General features: G+C 44.2%; 1 protein-coding gene across 2 annotated transcripts in view; it reads right to left on the reverse strand.

Annotated features, from left to right (window-relative positions):
- Positions 1-12,795, reverse strand: part of avl9 (AVL9 homolog (S. cerevisiase)) — a 319,342-nt gene extending 306,547 nt beyond the window's left edge. For both annotated transcript variants that reach the window (XR_010020391.1, XM_063067522.1), the window contains exons 1-2: positions 12,687-12,795; positions 1,734-1,854 (exon numbers count right to left, since the gene is read on the reverse strand). Coding sequence is in view for 1 of the 2 variants with exons in the window: in XM_063067522.1 (XP_062923592.1) it covers positions 1,734-1,854; positions 12,687-12,761 (196 nt within the window). In the remaining variant the exon portion in view is untranslated. The remainder of the gene's footprint in view (positions 1-1,733; positions 1,855-12,686) is intronic.
- Between the last annotated feature and the right edge of the window lie 2,321 nt (positions 12,796-15,116).

Consider the following 15,116-nt stretch of genomic DNA (forward strand, 5'->3'; position numbering starts at 1 on the left):
GTAATTATAGACCAGCAAGCCTTACATCTGTGGTGGGAAAGCTGCTGGAAAAGATTCTTTGAGATAGGATCTATGGACATTTAGAGAATCGTGGTCTGATCAGGGACAGTCAGCATGGTTTTGTGAAGGGCAGATCGTGTCTAACAAGCCTGATAGAGTTCTTTGAGGAGGTGACCAAGCATACAGATGAGGGTGGTGCAGTGGATGTGATCTATATGGATTTTAGTAAGGCATTTGACAAGGTTCCACACGGCAGGTTTATTCAGAAAGTTAGAAGGCATGGGATCCAAGGAGGTTTGGCCACGTGGATTCAGAATTGGCTTGCCTGCAGAAGGCAGAGGGTCGTAGTGGAGGAAGTACATTTGGATTGGAGGATTATGACTAGTGGTGTCCCACAAGGATCTGTTCTGGGACCTCTACTTTTCATGATTTTTATTAACGACCTGGATATGGGGGTAGAAGGGTGGGTTGGCAAGTTTGCATACGACACAAAGGTTGGTGGTGATGTAGATAGTGTAGAGAATTGTCAAAGATTGCAGAGAGACATTGATAGGATGCAGAAGTGGGCTGAGAAGTGGCAGATGGAGTTCAACCTGGAGAAGTGTGAGGTGGTATACTTTGGAGTACAAAGTAAAAGGCAGGATACTTGGTATTGTGGAGGAGCAGAGGGATCTCGGGGTACATGTCCACAGATCCCTGAAAGTTGCCTCACAGGTAGATAGGGAAGTTAAGAAAGCTTATGGGGTGTTGGCTTTCATAAGTCGGGGGATAGAGTTTAAGAGTTGCGATGTAATGATGCAGCTCTATAAAACTCTGGTTAGGCCACACTTGGAGTACTGTGTCCAGTTCTGGTCGCCTCACTATAGGAAGGATGTGGAAGCATTGGAAAGGGTACAGAGATTTACTAGGATGCTGCCTGGTTTAGAGAGTATGCATTATGATCAGAGATTAAGGAAGCTAGGGCTTTACTCATTGGAGAGGAGGAGGATGAAAGGAGACATGATAGAGGTGTACAAGATAATAAGAGGAATAGATAGCGTAGATAGCCAGCGCCTCTTCCCCAGGGCACCACTGCTCAATACAAGAGGACATGGCTTTAAGGTAAGGGGTGGGAAGTTCAAGGGGGATATTAGAGGAAGGTTTTTTACTCAGAAAGTGGCTGGTGCGTGGAATGCACTGCCTGAGTCAGTGGTGGAGGCAGATACTCCAGTGAAGTTTAAGAGATTACTAGACAGGTATATGGAGGAATTTAAGGTGGGGGGTTATATGGGAGGCAGGGTGAGAGGGTCGTCACAACATTGTGGGCCAAAGGGCCTGTACTGTGCTGTACTATTCTACGTTCTATGTTTTCGTCTTGGAGCAATGGAGGATGAGAAGTGACCTCATAGAGGTGTATAAGATGTTGAGGGGTATTGATCATGTGGATAGCCAGAGGCTTTTTCTCTGGGCTGAAATGGCTGACACGAGGGGGCATAGTTTTAAGGTGCTTGGAAATAGGTACTGATGGGATGTCAGGGGCAAGTTTTTCCACACAGAGTGGTGAGTGCTCTGCCTGCATTTGTACCCAATCATTGGCTTGTCTTTCCTCACATTTATGTTACACCCATCATCTACTTGTAAACTTGTTTGGTCATCCTCAGCAATATCATCCTGGCTCCCATCAATAATATTAATTACTGCATAATCACAATTGCCCAATGCATAAATATGAATAGATTCCTGAATTATCTCACCCTCCTGGTAGTTATGTGCTCCATCCGGCAAAGCAAGAAATGGAAGGTATTTCCATTCCTCAGGTAAGCTGTGACCATCATGTCCTTTTTCGGAAACCAACGGTGGATATGAAAATTCAACCTGCAGGATTTCATAATGGAACAGTAATATGGAATCAAGAATAATTTGCAAAGTATTTGTAAAGATCACTATTAGAAGCTATCTTGCCATTAAGCCAAGTACAAAATTCCCTGGTTTGGAAATTAGTGACCACTTTGAATTTTGTCACGAGGGCCTCTCACCAGTCCACAGAATTTTTCAGATCCTTTCAAAATCTTAAATAGGTGAGAAAGGAAATAGTAAAATAAAGTTGCCATTTCTTCAGTATTCTTGGTTCATTACTGGCTGGGTTAGTGCACCGATATTATTGAGAATATCTTCCTTTGTCATAGGTGGAGGACCGGGTAGTGTTGAGGAAACAGAGAACCTGCAAAGAGACTTAGATAGTTTAGCAGAATGGGCAAAGAAGTGGCAAATGAAATACAATGTTGGAAAGCGTATGGTCATGCACTTTGGTGGAAAAAATAAACAAGTAGACTATTATTTAGATGGGGAGAGAAATCAAAATGCAGTGATGCAAAGAGACTTGGGAGTCCTTGTGCAGGATACCCTAAAGCAGGGGCGTCAAACTCATTTTAGGTCACGGGCCGGATTGGGCAAAATGCGACTTCACGCAGGCTGGATCAGTTGTGCACGCGTGCTCCCACAGCTTTCATTGCCTTCGTTTTTTCAACCTGCTCTCATGTATCTCAGTCTCTGCTATAACTACAAAGTGTTTCCCTTTACGAATTTCATTTCTTATGAAGAAGATTGCCTAGCAAGCATTATTTTTATGATTGGTATTAACTTACAGTCGTAGGCTACAAAAAAGTTGTGATGAGAGAGAGAAAAATCGATGCTATTTTGGCTAAGATTGTTTTGGGAGCCACACCCTTTCCATTAATAAACCATTTGAAATCGAACATTAGTAGACACAAATGTAGACCTAACAAAACAAATGGTAAATGTAGGCTACACAACTACACCTAATTTTTATTAGCCTGCTTCCAGCAATCAAACTCAGACAATGAACACAGTTAGCCTCTAATTCTTATTGAAGTGATCACATTTACAATAATAGAATAGTCAGAAAATGAATCACAATATTATGACACTGTCAAAGGCAAAGTGAATAGGAATAAGGAGCCTTGGTTCTCAAGGGATATTGCAACTCTGATAAAGAAGAGAGAGTTGTACAACATGTATAGGAAACAGGGAGTAAATAATGTGCTTGAGGAGTATAAAAAGTGCAAGAAAATACTTAAGAAGGAAACCAGGAAGGCTAAAAGAAGACATGAGGTTGCCTTGGCAGTCAAAGTGAAGGACAATCCAAAGAGCTTTTACAGGTATGTTAAGAGTAAAAGGATTGTAAGGGATAAAATTGAGGGATATTACGATTGAGGAACGTGTTTGTAGACTGGATATTGAACTTTTTGCTGTTGGACTTCGGCCATATTCCACCGAGATACAACACTGGGCGGCACAGGAGGTTGTTCCTGCTTGTGGCCATCAAACTTTGCAGCTCCTCCCGTGAAGGGTCAGACACCCTGAGCCAATAGGCTGGGCCTGGACTTATTTTCCATCTGGCATAGTTTGCACTTTGTTGTTTGATTGTTTGTGGTTTTTGTATTGCTATATTTATGCTCTATTCTTGGTTGGTGCGGCTGTAACGAAACCCAATTTCCCTCGGGATCAATAAAGTATATCTATCTATCTATCGATCTAAAATTGGTCCTCTTCAAGATCAGAGTGGTCGACTATGTGTGGAACCAAAAGAAATGGCGGAGATCTTAAATGGGTTTTTTGCGTCCGAATTTACTAAGGAAACTGGCATGAAGTCTATGGAATTAAGGGAAACAAGTAGTGAGATCATGGAAACTGTACAGATTGAAAAGGAGGAGGTGCTTGCTATCTTGAGGAAAATTAAAGTGGATAAATTGCCAGGACCTGACAGGGTGTTCCCTCAGACTTTGACGGGACTAGTGTTGAAACTGCAGGGGCCCTGGCAGAAATATTTAAAATGTCAGTGTCTACGGGTGAGGTGCCGGAGGATTGGAGAGTGGCTCATGTTGTTCCGTTGTTTAAAAAAGGATCGAAAAGTAATCCGGGAAATTATAGGCCGGTAAATTTGACGTCGGTAGTGGGTAAGTTATTGGAGGGAGTACTAAGAGACAGAATCTACAAGCTTTTGGAGAGACAAGGACTTATTAGGGAGAGTCAACATGGCTTTGTGCACGGTAGGTCATGTTTGACCAATCTATTGGAGTTTTTCGAGGAGGTTACCAGGAAAGTGGATGAAGGGAAGGCAGTGGATGTTGTGTACATGGACTTCAGTAAGGCCTTTGACAAGGTCCCGCATGGGAGGTTAGTTAGGAAAATTCAGTCACTAGGTATACATGGAGAGGTGGTAAATTGGATTAGACATTGGCTCAATGAAAGAAGCCAAAGAGTGGTAGTAGAGAATTGCCTCTCAGAGTGGAGGCCTGTGATTAGTGGTGTGCCACAGGGATCAGTGCTGGGTCCATTGTTATTTGTCATCTATATCAATGATTTGGATGATAATGTGGTGAATTGGATCAGCAAATTTGCTGATGATACAAAGATTGGCGGTGTAGTAGACAGTGAGGAAGGTTTTCAGAGCCCGCAGAGGGACTTGGATTGGACCAGCTGGAAAAATGGGCTGAAAAATGGCAGATGGAGTTTAATACAGACAAGTGTGAGGTTTTGCATTTTGGAAGGACAAACCAAGGTAGAACAAACAGGGTAAATGGTAAGGCACTGAGGAGTGCAGTAGAACAGAGGGATCTGGGAATAGATACAAAATTCCCTAAAAGTGGCGTCACAGGTAGATAGGGTCGTAAAGAGAGCTTTTGGTACATTGGCCTTTATTAATCAAAGTATTGAGTATAAGAGCTGGAATGTTATGATGAGGTTGTATAAGGCATTGGTGAGGCCAAATCTGGAGTATTGTGTTCAGTTTTGGTCACCAAATTACAGGAAGGATATAAATAAGGTTGAAAGGGTACAGAGAAGGTTTACAAGAATGTTGCTGGGACTTGAGAAACTCAGTTACAGAGAAAGGTTGAATAGGTTAGGACTTTATTCCCTGGAGTGTAGAAGAATGAGGGGAGATTTGATAGAGGTATATAAAATTATGATGGGTATAGATAGAGTGAATGCAAGCAGGCTTTTTCCACTGAGGTAAGTGGAGAAAAAAACCAGAGGACGTGGGTTAAGGGTGGGGGGGGTGGAGTTTAAAGGGAACATTAGCGGGGGGTCTTCTTCACACAGAGAGTGGTGGGAGTGCGGAATGAGCTGCCAGAGTAGGTGGTAAATGCGGGTTCTTCTTTAACATTTAAGAATAAATTGGACAGATACATGGATGGGAGGTGTATGGAGGGATATGGTCCGTGTGCAGGTTAGTGGGACTAGGCAGAAAATGGTTCGGCACAGCCAAAAAGGGCCAAAAGGCCTGTTTCTGTGCTGTAGTTTTTCTATGGTTTCTATGGTTTCAATATTTCATAATGCATTTTGCTTACATGACGCAGTGCATTGAACAGTGTCACTCATTTTTCACTTGCTGCTTCCAGACACCTGACATCTCTTGGCTTTAACCAGCCTGTCAACATCACGGACCAGTTGCTGGGCAGTTGTGATTTTCATAATGTCATTTAGATGTCTGTGTGTCAGCTGTGAGCGCAGTTTGGATTTGTTAATGTTCATTATGGAGAACGCCTGCTCACAGAGATATGTTGTCCCGAACATGCAAAGGATCTTTGAGGCAAAGTCTGTCATCTTGGGGTACATCGGTCCCAGGTATTGATAAAATGAGTCCAGACCCACAGTCTCAAATTTATATTTCAAAGCCGAGTTACACTGAATTTCAGTTAGTTCCATTTGGAGTTCCTCTGGCACATCTGATGCTGCGTTGACGGCAAACAGTGAGCAAAATAGTGAGAATTCCTTCTCAAGCTGAGTGAAGACTTGGAAACGATTCTGAAACTCACTTTTCAGCCGTGATATTTTGTCCTTGTACCTGTCCATGTTGTCATTATTCCCACGAGTGACACGCACAGACTGCAAAGAGGGGAAATGAGCTGGGTTGCTCGGGGATAGCTGCATCTCCCACAGGCCTAATTTAATTTGAAAGGCACAAATGCTGTTGTAGTATTCAGTAACAAGTTTGCTGCAGCCTTGCATGTTAACATTAAGCACATTTAAGTGCTCTGTTATATCCACCAAAAATGCAAGATCATGAAGCCAGTCTGGGTCATCCAACTCTGCCACTGATTCATGAATAGTCCCTTTCTCATTCATGAATAGTCCAATTTCCGCACATAAATGGAAAAAATCTTTGAGCACAACCCCTCTGCTCAACCAGCGGACTTCAGTGTGGTAGTGTAGGTCGTGTCCAATATTACTTTTGGACAAAAGAGTGTCAAATTGCTGATGGTTGAGTCCCTTGGCTCTAATAAAATTAACCGTTTTGATCACTACATCCATGACATTGTCCATTTTCAGGCTCCTGCTACATAACGCCTCTTGGTGTACAATGCAATGAAAATTCCAGAATTCCTGCTCTGGATTCCCTGTCTGAACTTTCTCTCTGAGTTTCACAACAACACCTGCCTTTTTCCCGACCATGGACGGTGCGCCATCTGTTGCCACGCTGACAGCGTGACCCCAGTCAACCTCCAGTCTGTCCAAGACCTCGACCAGGCTGGAGAAAATGTCGTTTGCCGTTGTGGTGTTTGTCATGAGCACCATCTCCACAAACTCCTCGGTGACGGTCAAAGATGCATCAACACCACGAATAAATATTCCCATTTGAACAACATCAGTAACATCGGAGCTCTTATCAATTGCAATAGAGAAGGCAATAAATGACTTCACTTTGTCTTTTAGTTGACAGTTCAAATCTCCTGCAAGGTCCCCGATCCTCTCTGCCACAGTATTTCTTGACAAGCTGATACTACCAAAAGCCTGTCTCTTCTCAGGGCACACCACCTCAGCCGCCGTCAGCATGCATGCTTTGATGAATTCCCCCTCTGAGTATGGCTTCGATGCAGCAGCTATTTTGTTGGCAATAATATAGCTGGCCCCGACAGCTCCATCATGAGTCTCTCGACTTTTGGTGAACACTGATTGCTGTTTTTTCAGAGCTGCTTCAAGCTCGTTTACCTTTTGCATTCTGAGTCATCCTGCGTACTTGTCATATTTTTCTCCGTGTGACGTCTCATAGTGTCGTTTGATATTGTATTCTTTTGCCACAGCCACTTGTTGCCAGCATATCAGACACACAGGTTTGCCATTGACCTCACAGAAGAAAAAACGATCTTTCCAATTATCGTTGAATATCTGATCTTCGATGTCAACTTTTCTTTTCTTGGAAAGCATTTTGAACAACAGCAGCAAACAGTCTCAGCCTTGCTACAGGTGTTACTTACCTGAGTACTCTGTCAGAGTACCCTGTGTCTGACGACGTAAGTGGGACCCTAGTGGTCTTCAGTGCGGAGTGGTAGGTGCTTATGCACAGCGGGTGGTTAACTGCCGCCTATTGTTTTCTAAGTACACACAGCAAGCTGCTGGCGCAGCAGGCAGCACAGACAGCAGTGGGAGAGAGAGCGGCTGCCGTACAGATACATAATAAATGGTCATGAATATACATTTTTTTCCCCAAATCATCCCGCAGGCCAGATTGGACCCCTTTCACGGGCCGGTAGTTTGAAAACCCTGCCCTATAGGTTAACCTCCAGGTTAAGTCGGTGGTGAAGAAGGAGAATGCAATGTTGGCATTCATTTCTAGAGGTATAGAACGTAAGAGCAGGGATGTGATGCTGAGCCTCTATAAGGCACTCGTGAGACCACACCTAGAGTATTGTGTGCAGTTTTGGGCTCCTTATTTTAGAAAGGATAACCATATAACCGTATAACAATTACAGCACGGAAACAGGTCATCTCGGCCCTTCTAGTTCATGCCGAACTCTTACTCTCACCTAGTCCCACTGGCCTACACTCAGCCCATAATCCTCCATTCCTTTCCTGTCCATATATCTCTCCAATTTAACTTTAAATGACAACATCGAACCTGCCTCAACCACTTCTGTTGGAAGCTCATTCCACACAGCTACCACTATCTGAGTAAAGAAGTTCCCCCTCATGTTACCCCTAAACTTTTGCCCTTTCACTCTCAACTCTTGTTTGAATCTCCCCCACTCTCAATGGAAAAAGCCTATCCGTGTCAACTCTATCTATCCCCCTCATAATTTTAAATACCTCTATCAAGTCCCCCCTCAACCTTCTATGCTCCAAAGAATAAAGACCCAACTTGTTCAACCTTTCTCTGTAATTTAAGTGATGAAACCCAGGCAACATTCTAGTAAATCTTCTCTGTACTCTCTCTATTTTGTTGACATCTTTCCTATAATTCGGTGACCAGAACTGTATACAATATTCCAAATTTGGCCTTACCACTGCCTTGTATAATTTCAACATTACATCCCAACTCCTATACTCAATGCTCTTTTATAAAGGCCAGCATACCTAAAGCTTTCTTCACCACCCTATCCACATGAAATTCCACCTTCAGGGAACTAGGCACCATTATTCCTAGATCCCTCTCTTCTACTGCATTCTTCAATGCCCTACCATTTACCATGTATGTCCTATTTTGATTAGTCCTACCAAAATGTAGCACCTCACATTTATCAGCATTAAACTCCATCTGCCATCTTTCATCCCACTCTTCTAAATGGCCCAAATCTCAATGCAAGCTTTGAAAACCTACTTCATTATCCACAACTCCACCTATCTTAGTATCATCTGCATACTTACTAATCCAATTTACCACTCCATCATCCAGATCATTAATGTATATGACAAACAACATTGGACCCCGTACAGATCCCTGAGGCACACCACTAGTCGCCGGCCTCCAATCTGACAAACAGTTATCCACCACTACTCTCTGGCGTCTCCCATCCAACCACTGCTGAATCCATTTTACTACTTCAATATTAATACCTAACTGACATTGGAGAGGTTTCAGAGAAGATTCACAAGAATAATTCCAGGAGTGAGAGGGTTACCGTATGAAGAACCTCTGGCAGCTCTTGGGCTGTATTCCCTGTTCAGGAAAATGAGGGAGGATCTCATAGAAATATTCCAACCGTTAAAAGGTCTGAACAGATTAGATATGGCAAAGTTATTTCCCATGGTAGGGGATTCTAGGCCAAGAGGGCACGACTTCAGGATTGAAGGACATCCATTTAGAACTGAGATGTGGAGAAATTACTTTAGTCAGAGGGTGGTAAATCTGTGGAATTTGTTGCCAGGAGCGGCTGTGGAGGCCAAGTCATTGGGTGTATTTAAGGCAGAGATAAATAGTTTCTTGATTAGCCAGAGCATCAAAGGGTATGGGGAGAAGGCAGGGTAGTGGGGATGACTGGAAGAATTGGATCAGCCCATGATTGAATGGCAGAGCAGACGCAATGGGCCTAACGGACTGCTTCTGCTCCTATATTTTATGGTCTTATGGGTCAGTGCTGGGCCTGCAACTGTTCATGATATATATTACTGATCTGGAAGAGGGGACCAAGCTAATATATTGAAGTTTGCTGATGATACAAAATTGAGTGGAAAACCAGATTGTGCAGAAGGTACTGAGAGTCTGCAGAGAGATATAGATAGGTTAAGTGAGTGGGCAAGGGTCTGGCAGATGGTGTACAATGTTGGTAAATGCAAGGAACACTTTAGAAGGAAAAACAGAAGAGCAGATTGTTATTTAAATGGTAAAAATTGTATCATGTTGCTGTGTAGAGGGACTTGGGAGTGCTTGTGGATAAATCACAAAAGGTTGGTTTACAACTGCAGCAGGCTATCAAGAAGGCATATCCAATGTTAGCCTTCATTGCAGAGGGATTGAATTTAAGAGAAGGAAGGTTGTGCTGCAACTGTACAGGGTACTGGTGAGGTTACACCTGGAGTACTGCGAACAATTCTGGTCTCCTTAACTGAGGAAGGATATACTGACTTTGGAGGTGGTGCGGAGGGGGTTCACCGGGTTGATTCCAGAGATGAGGGGTTAGACTATGAGGAGAGATTGAATCACCTGGGACTGTATTTGCTGGAATTCAGAAGAATGAGAGGAGATCTTATAGAAACATATAAAATCATGAAAGGGGTAGGTAAGATAATAGGCAGGAAAGTTGTTTCCACTGGTAGGTGATACTAGAACTAGGGGACAAAGCCTCAAAATTCAGGGGAGTAGATTTGGGCAGAGATGAAGTGGAACTGCTTTCCCCAGAGAAGTGCTGAATCTGTGGAATTCTCTGCCCAATGAAGCAGTGGAGGCTACCTCAGTAAATATATTTAAGACAAGGTTGGATAGATTTTTGCATAGTAGGGGAATTAACGGTTTATGGGGAAAAGGGAAGGTACGTGGAGATGAGTCCGTGGCAAGAGCAGCCATGATCTTATTGAATGGTGGAGCAGGCTTGACAGGACAGATGGCCTACTACCATTCTTATTTCTTATGTTCTTATCTATCATTTAAATCATGATATACAGCAGAAAAAGTAGACCCAATACCAACTCCTGCTGGCAGCCAATCAGAAAAGGATCCTTTTATTCACACTCACTGTGTCCTACCAATCATCCAATGCTCTAACCATACCAGTAACCTTCCAGTAATACCATGGGCCCTTAACTTAGTAAGCAGCCTCACGTGTGGCAGCTTGTCGAAGGCCTTCTGAAAGTCCAAAAATAGAACATCCACTGCATGCCCTTTATCTATCCTACGAGTAACCTCCTCAAAGAATTCCAACAGCTTTGTCAGGCAAGATTTTACCTGATGGATGGGAATGAAGGGAGGCTTTTCCACAGGGATCTGTGTTTCGACAAATTCTTGTTACGTTATATATCAATAATTTCATTGACGCAATTGATGGCTTTGTTGCAAAGTTTGCAAATGATACAAAAATAGGTGGAGGGGCAGGTATCTTTGTGGATGTAGAGAGGCTACAGGAGAACTTAGATTTGGAGAATGTGCAAAGAAGTAGCAGATGGAATACAGTGTCAAGAAGTGTGTGGTCATGCACTTGGGTAGAAGAAATAAAAGGGTAGACTATTTTCCAAATAGAGAGACAATACAAAAATCTGAGGTGAAATTGGGAGCCCTTGTGCAGGATTCCCTGAAGGTTAATTTCCAGGTTGTGGTGAGGAAGGCAATGACATGTTAGCATTAATTTCAAGAGGATGAGATGATAAAAGCAAGGATGTAATGTTGAGGCTTTGTAAAAGCACTGGCAAGGCCTCACATCTCCTCTGTACCTACTTCCAAGCACCTTAAGACTGTTAGCCAATTCAGCCCTGGGAAAAAGCCTCTGACTCTACACATAAGCAATGCCTCTCACATCTTATACACCTCTATCAGGTCACCTCTCATCCTCCGCCGCTCCAAGGAGAAAAGCTGAGTTCACTCAACCTATTCTCAGAAGGCAAGCTCCCCAATCCAGGAAGCATCCTTGTAAATCTTCTCTGCACCCTTTCTGTGGTTTCCACATCCTTCCTGAGTGAGGTGACCAGAACTGAGCACAGTACTCCAAATGAGGTCTGACCAGGGTCCTATATAGCTTTAACATTACCTCTCGGCTCTTAAACTCAATCCCACCATATGCCTTCCTAACCACAAAGCTGCTACGTAGGTTGACTATGAGTGTCCTATGGACTCAGACCCCAAGATCCCTCAGATCCTCCACATTGCCAAGAGGCTCACCATTAATACTATATTCTGCCATCATATTTGACCTACCAAAATGAACCACCTCACACTTATCTGGGTTGAACTCCATCTGCCACTTCTCAGCCCAGTTTTGCATCCTATCGATGTCCTGCTGTAACCTCTGACAGCCCTCCACACTATCCACAACACCCCGAACCTTAACCCATCCCTTACAGCTTTGTATCATCAGCAAATTTACTAACCCATCCCTCTACATCCTCATTAAGGTCATTTATAAGAACCACGAAGAGAAGGGGACCCAGAACAGATCCCTGAGGCATATCACTGGTGACCAACCTCCATGCGAATATGACCTATCTACAACCACTCTTTGCCTTCTGTGAGCAGCCAATTCTGGATCCACAAAGCAATGTCCCCTTGGATCCCATGCCTCCTTACTTTCTCAATAAGCCTTGCATGGGGTACCTTATCGAATGCCTTGCTGAAATCCATATACACTACATCTACTGCTCTACCTTTATCAATGTGTTTAGTCACATAGTAACCCTTTCCTTCCCAGAATCATCCTCTTAAACCTCCACTGGACTCCCTTCAATGACAACACATACTTTCTGAGATATAGGGCCTAAACTGTTGACAATACTCCAAGTGTGGTTTGACGAGTGTTCTATAAAGCCTCAGTATTATCTTCTTGCTTATAAGTTCTAATCATCTTGAAATAAATGCCAACATTGCATTCGCCTTCTTTACCACAAAGTACCATTAAGTTCATCTGCCATTTCTAGGTCCCCCATTATTACCTCACCAGCCTAATTTTCTTGTAGTCTTCTCGCCCCGCCCACTTCCCCCGCCACCACTCCCCCTCCGTCTCCAACTTCCCCCCTCCTTCTCCCTGCACACCTCCCATTCCGCCTATCCTCCCCCTCCTTGCCCCGCCCCATCCACTCTCCCCTCACCTGCCTCCACTCTCTCACTCTCCCCTACCTACCTCCCTCCCTCCTCTACACTCTCTCCTCCGTCTCCACTTTCCCTTTCCTCCTCCTCTCTCTGCTCCTGACTTCCCCACCGACGCCTGTCTCTCTCCTCTGCTCCACACTGCTCCGTTGCCTCAGTGAACACCGCCTGCACCCACCTGGCAGCCCTTCTTGTGGTGGAAGCCAACCACCACAATGTGTAACACGACCAGTTTAGCCGGGCACTCCTCCATTCCCAGCAGCCGCTTCCTCCTCCGGCCGAGCGTCAGTGCGTCATCGCGTCCACACGTCTTACCGGGAACGTAGTCCGTTCCATAATGCGTCCGGACTCCGGAGCAATGTTTGTTTGTCGAAGGCGGCGCGCAGAAGGTGCTGGACCGACTCAGCAGTTTACGAAGCAGTCATGGAAGAGAGTGAGCAGTCGACCGTTTACTCTTTTCCACAGATGCTGCCTAAACTGCTGAGTTCCCTCTGTATTTTGTGTGTGTTGATTTAGATTTACAGCAACTGCAGATTTTCTTGAGTTTGCAATATCCGTCGAGCCGTGACGGAGCGTGGGATGTTTCTGCCAACATGGAGTGACTGTGGCCTTTCTGTCAATACCAGGATCCAATTACAGAAAGATTTGTTGAGGACAATTTACTGACCAGCTACTGAGGGATGTTCGTATTAAACGCGGATCTGAAATCAATAAATAGCGTCCTGGGATATGAGGCACCATTTTGCAGTTAGGACAGGACGAAATGGAGGGCAGAGGCTATAGAATTTGTGGACTTGGATCCCTAGCTCCCTCTGTTCCACCACACTTATACGAATTCTGCAATTAGCCCTGTATTGTGCCTTCAAATTTAACCTTTTTCAAACTGAATTACTTCACACTTTTCCAAATTCAACTTTATCACTATTTCTTAGCCTAGATCTGCATCTTGTCTGGAAACATAGAAAATCCTCAGTACAATACAGGCCCTTGGGCCCCACAATGTCACCCCATCCCACAAAAACTCATTTCAGGGAGGTAGCACCCCCACCCCCTGCAACCCTATACTGTACCCCCCCCACACACCCAGTCAACCTGCAAGGGTGTATGTAGTACTTTTGTTCAGTGATTTTGTCTAACCTGTAAACCAAGTTGGGTATATGCAGAAAATGTGACATTAAAATATGTACTTATATTATCATGTTTATGCTATTACAACTTTAAGCAAGTCTACAGGTAGTTTGGCCTCATCACATAGGACATCAACAGTGTAGCTCCTTGGCAGCTACCCAGCCAGTTTAAATAATGTTAGCTATGCCAATGAACAAATGACACCTGTTAAACTCACCTCAACATGTCTTTTACATTTTAACCCACCATGGGCAATAGAAAAGTCACTGCTGTAAACAGTGCAGCGAGCAACACTGTCATTATTTTTGAGGTCGACTGTAAAGCCCGCCCACAGAGAAAACTGATAGGTCTAGAACATAGAATAGTACAGCACAGTATAGGCCCTTCAGCCCACAATGTTGTGCCGACCCTCAAACCCTGCCTCCCATATAAGCCCCCACCTTAAATTCCTAAATATACCTGTCTAGTAGTCTCTTAAACTTCACTAGTGTATCTGCCTCCACCACTGACTCAGGCAGTGCATTCCACGCACCAACCACTCTCTGAGTAAAAAACCTTCCTCTAATATCCCCCTTGAACTTCCCACCCTTTACCTTAAAGCCATGTCCTCTTGTATTGAGCAGTGGTGCCCTGGGGAAGAGGCGCTGGCTATCCACTCTATCTATTCCTCTTATTATCTTGTACACCTCTATCATGTCTCCTCTCATCCTCCTTCTCTCCAAAGACTAAAGCCCTAGCTCCCTTAATCTCTGATCATAATGCATACTTTCTAAACCAGGCAGCATCCTAGTAAATCTCCTCTGTACCCTTTCTAATGCTTCCACATCCTTCCTATAGTGAGGTGACCAGAACTGGACACAGTACTCTAAGTGTGGCCTAACCAGAGTTTTATAGAGCTGCATCATTACATCGCGACTCTTAAACTCTATCCCTTGACTTATGAAAGCTAACACCCCATAAGCTTTCGTAACTACTCTATCCACCTGTGAGGCAACTTTCAGCGATCTGTGGACATGTACCCCGAGATCCCTCTGCTCCTCCACACTACCAAGTACCCTGCCATTTACTTTGTACTCTGCCTTGGAGTTTGTCCTTCCAAAATGTACCACCTCACACTTCTCCGGGTTGAACTCCATCTGCCACTTCTCAGCCCACTTCTGCATCCTATCGATGTCTCTCTGCAATCTTTGACAATCCTCTACACTATCTACAACACCACCAACCTTTGTGTCGTCTGCAAACTTGCCAACCCACCCTTCTACCCCAACATCCAGGTCGTTAATAAAAATCACGAAAAGTAGAGGTCCCAGAACAGATCCTTGTGGGACACCACTAGTCACAATCCTCCAATCTGAAGTTACTCCCTCCACCACCACCCTCTGCCTTCTGCAAACAAGCCAATTCTGAATCCACCTGGCCAAACTTCCCTGGATCCCATGCCTTCTAACTTTCTGAATAAGCCTACCATGTGAAACCTTGT

This window comes from Mobula hypostoma, chromosome 1 (assembly GCF_963921235.1).
Source record: "Mobula hypostoma chromosome 1, sMobHyp1.1, whole genome shotgun sequence".
NCBI classification, from domain to species: Eukaryota; Metazoa; Chordata; class Chondrichthyes; order Myliobatiformes; family Myliobatidae; genus Mobula; species Mobula hypostoma.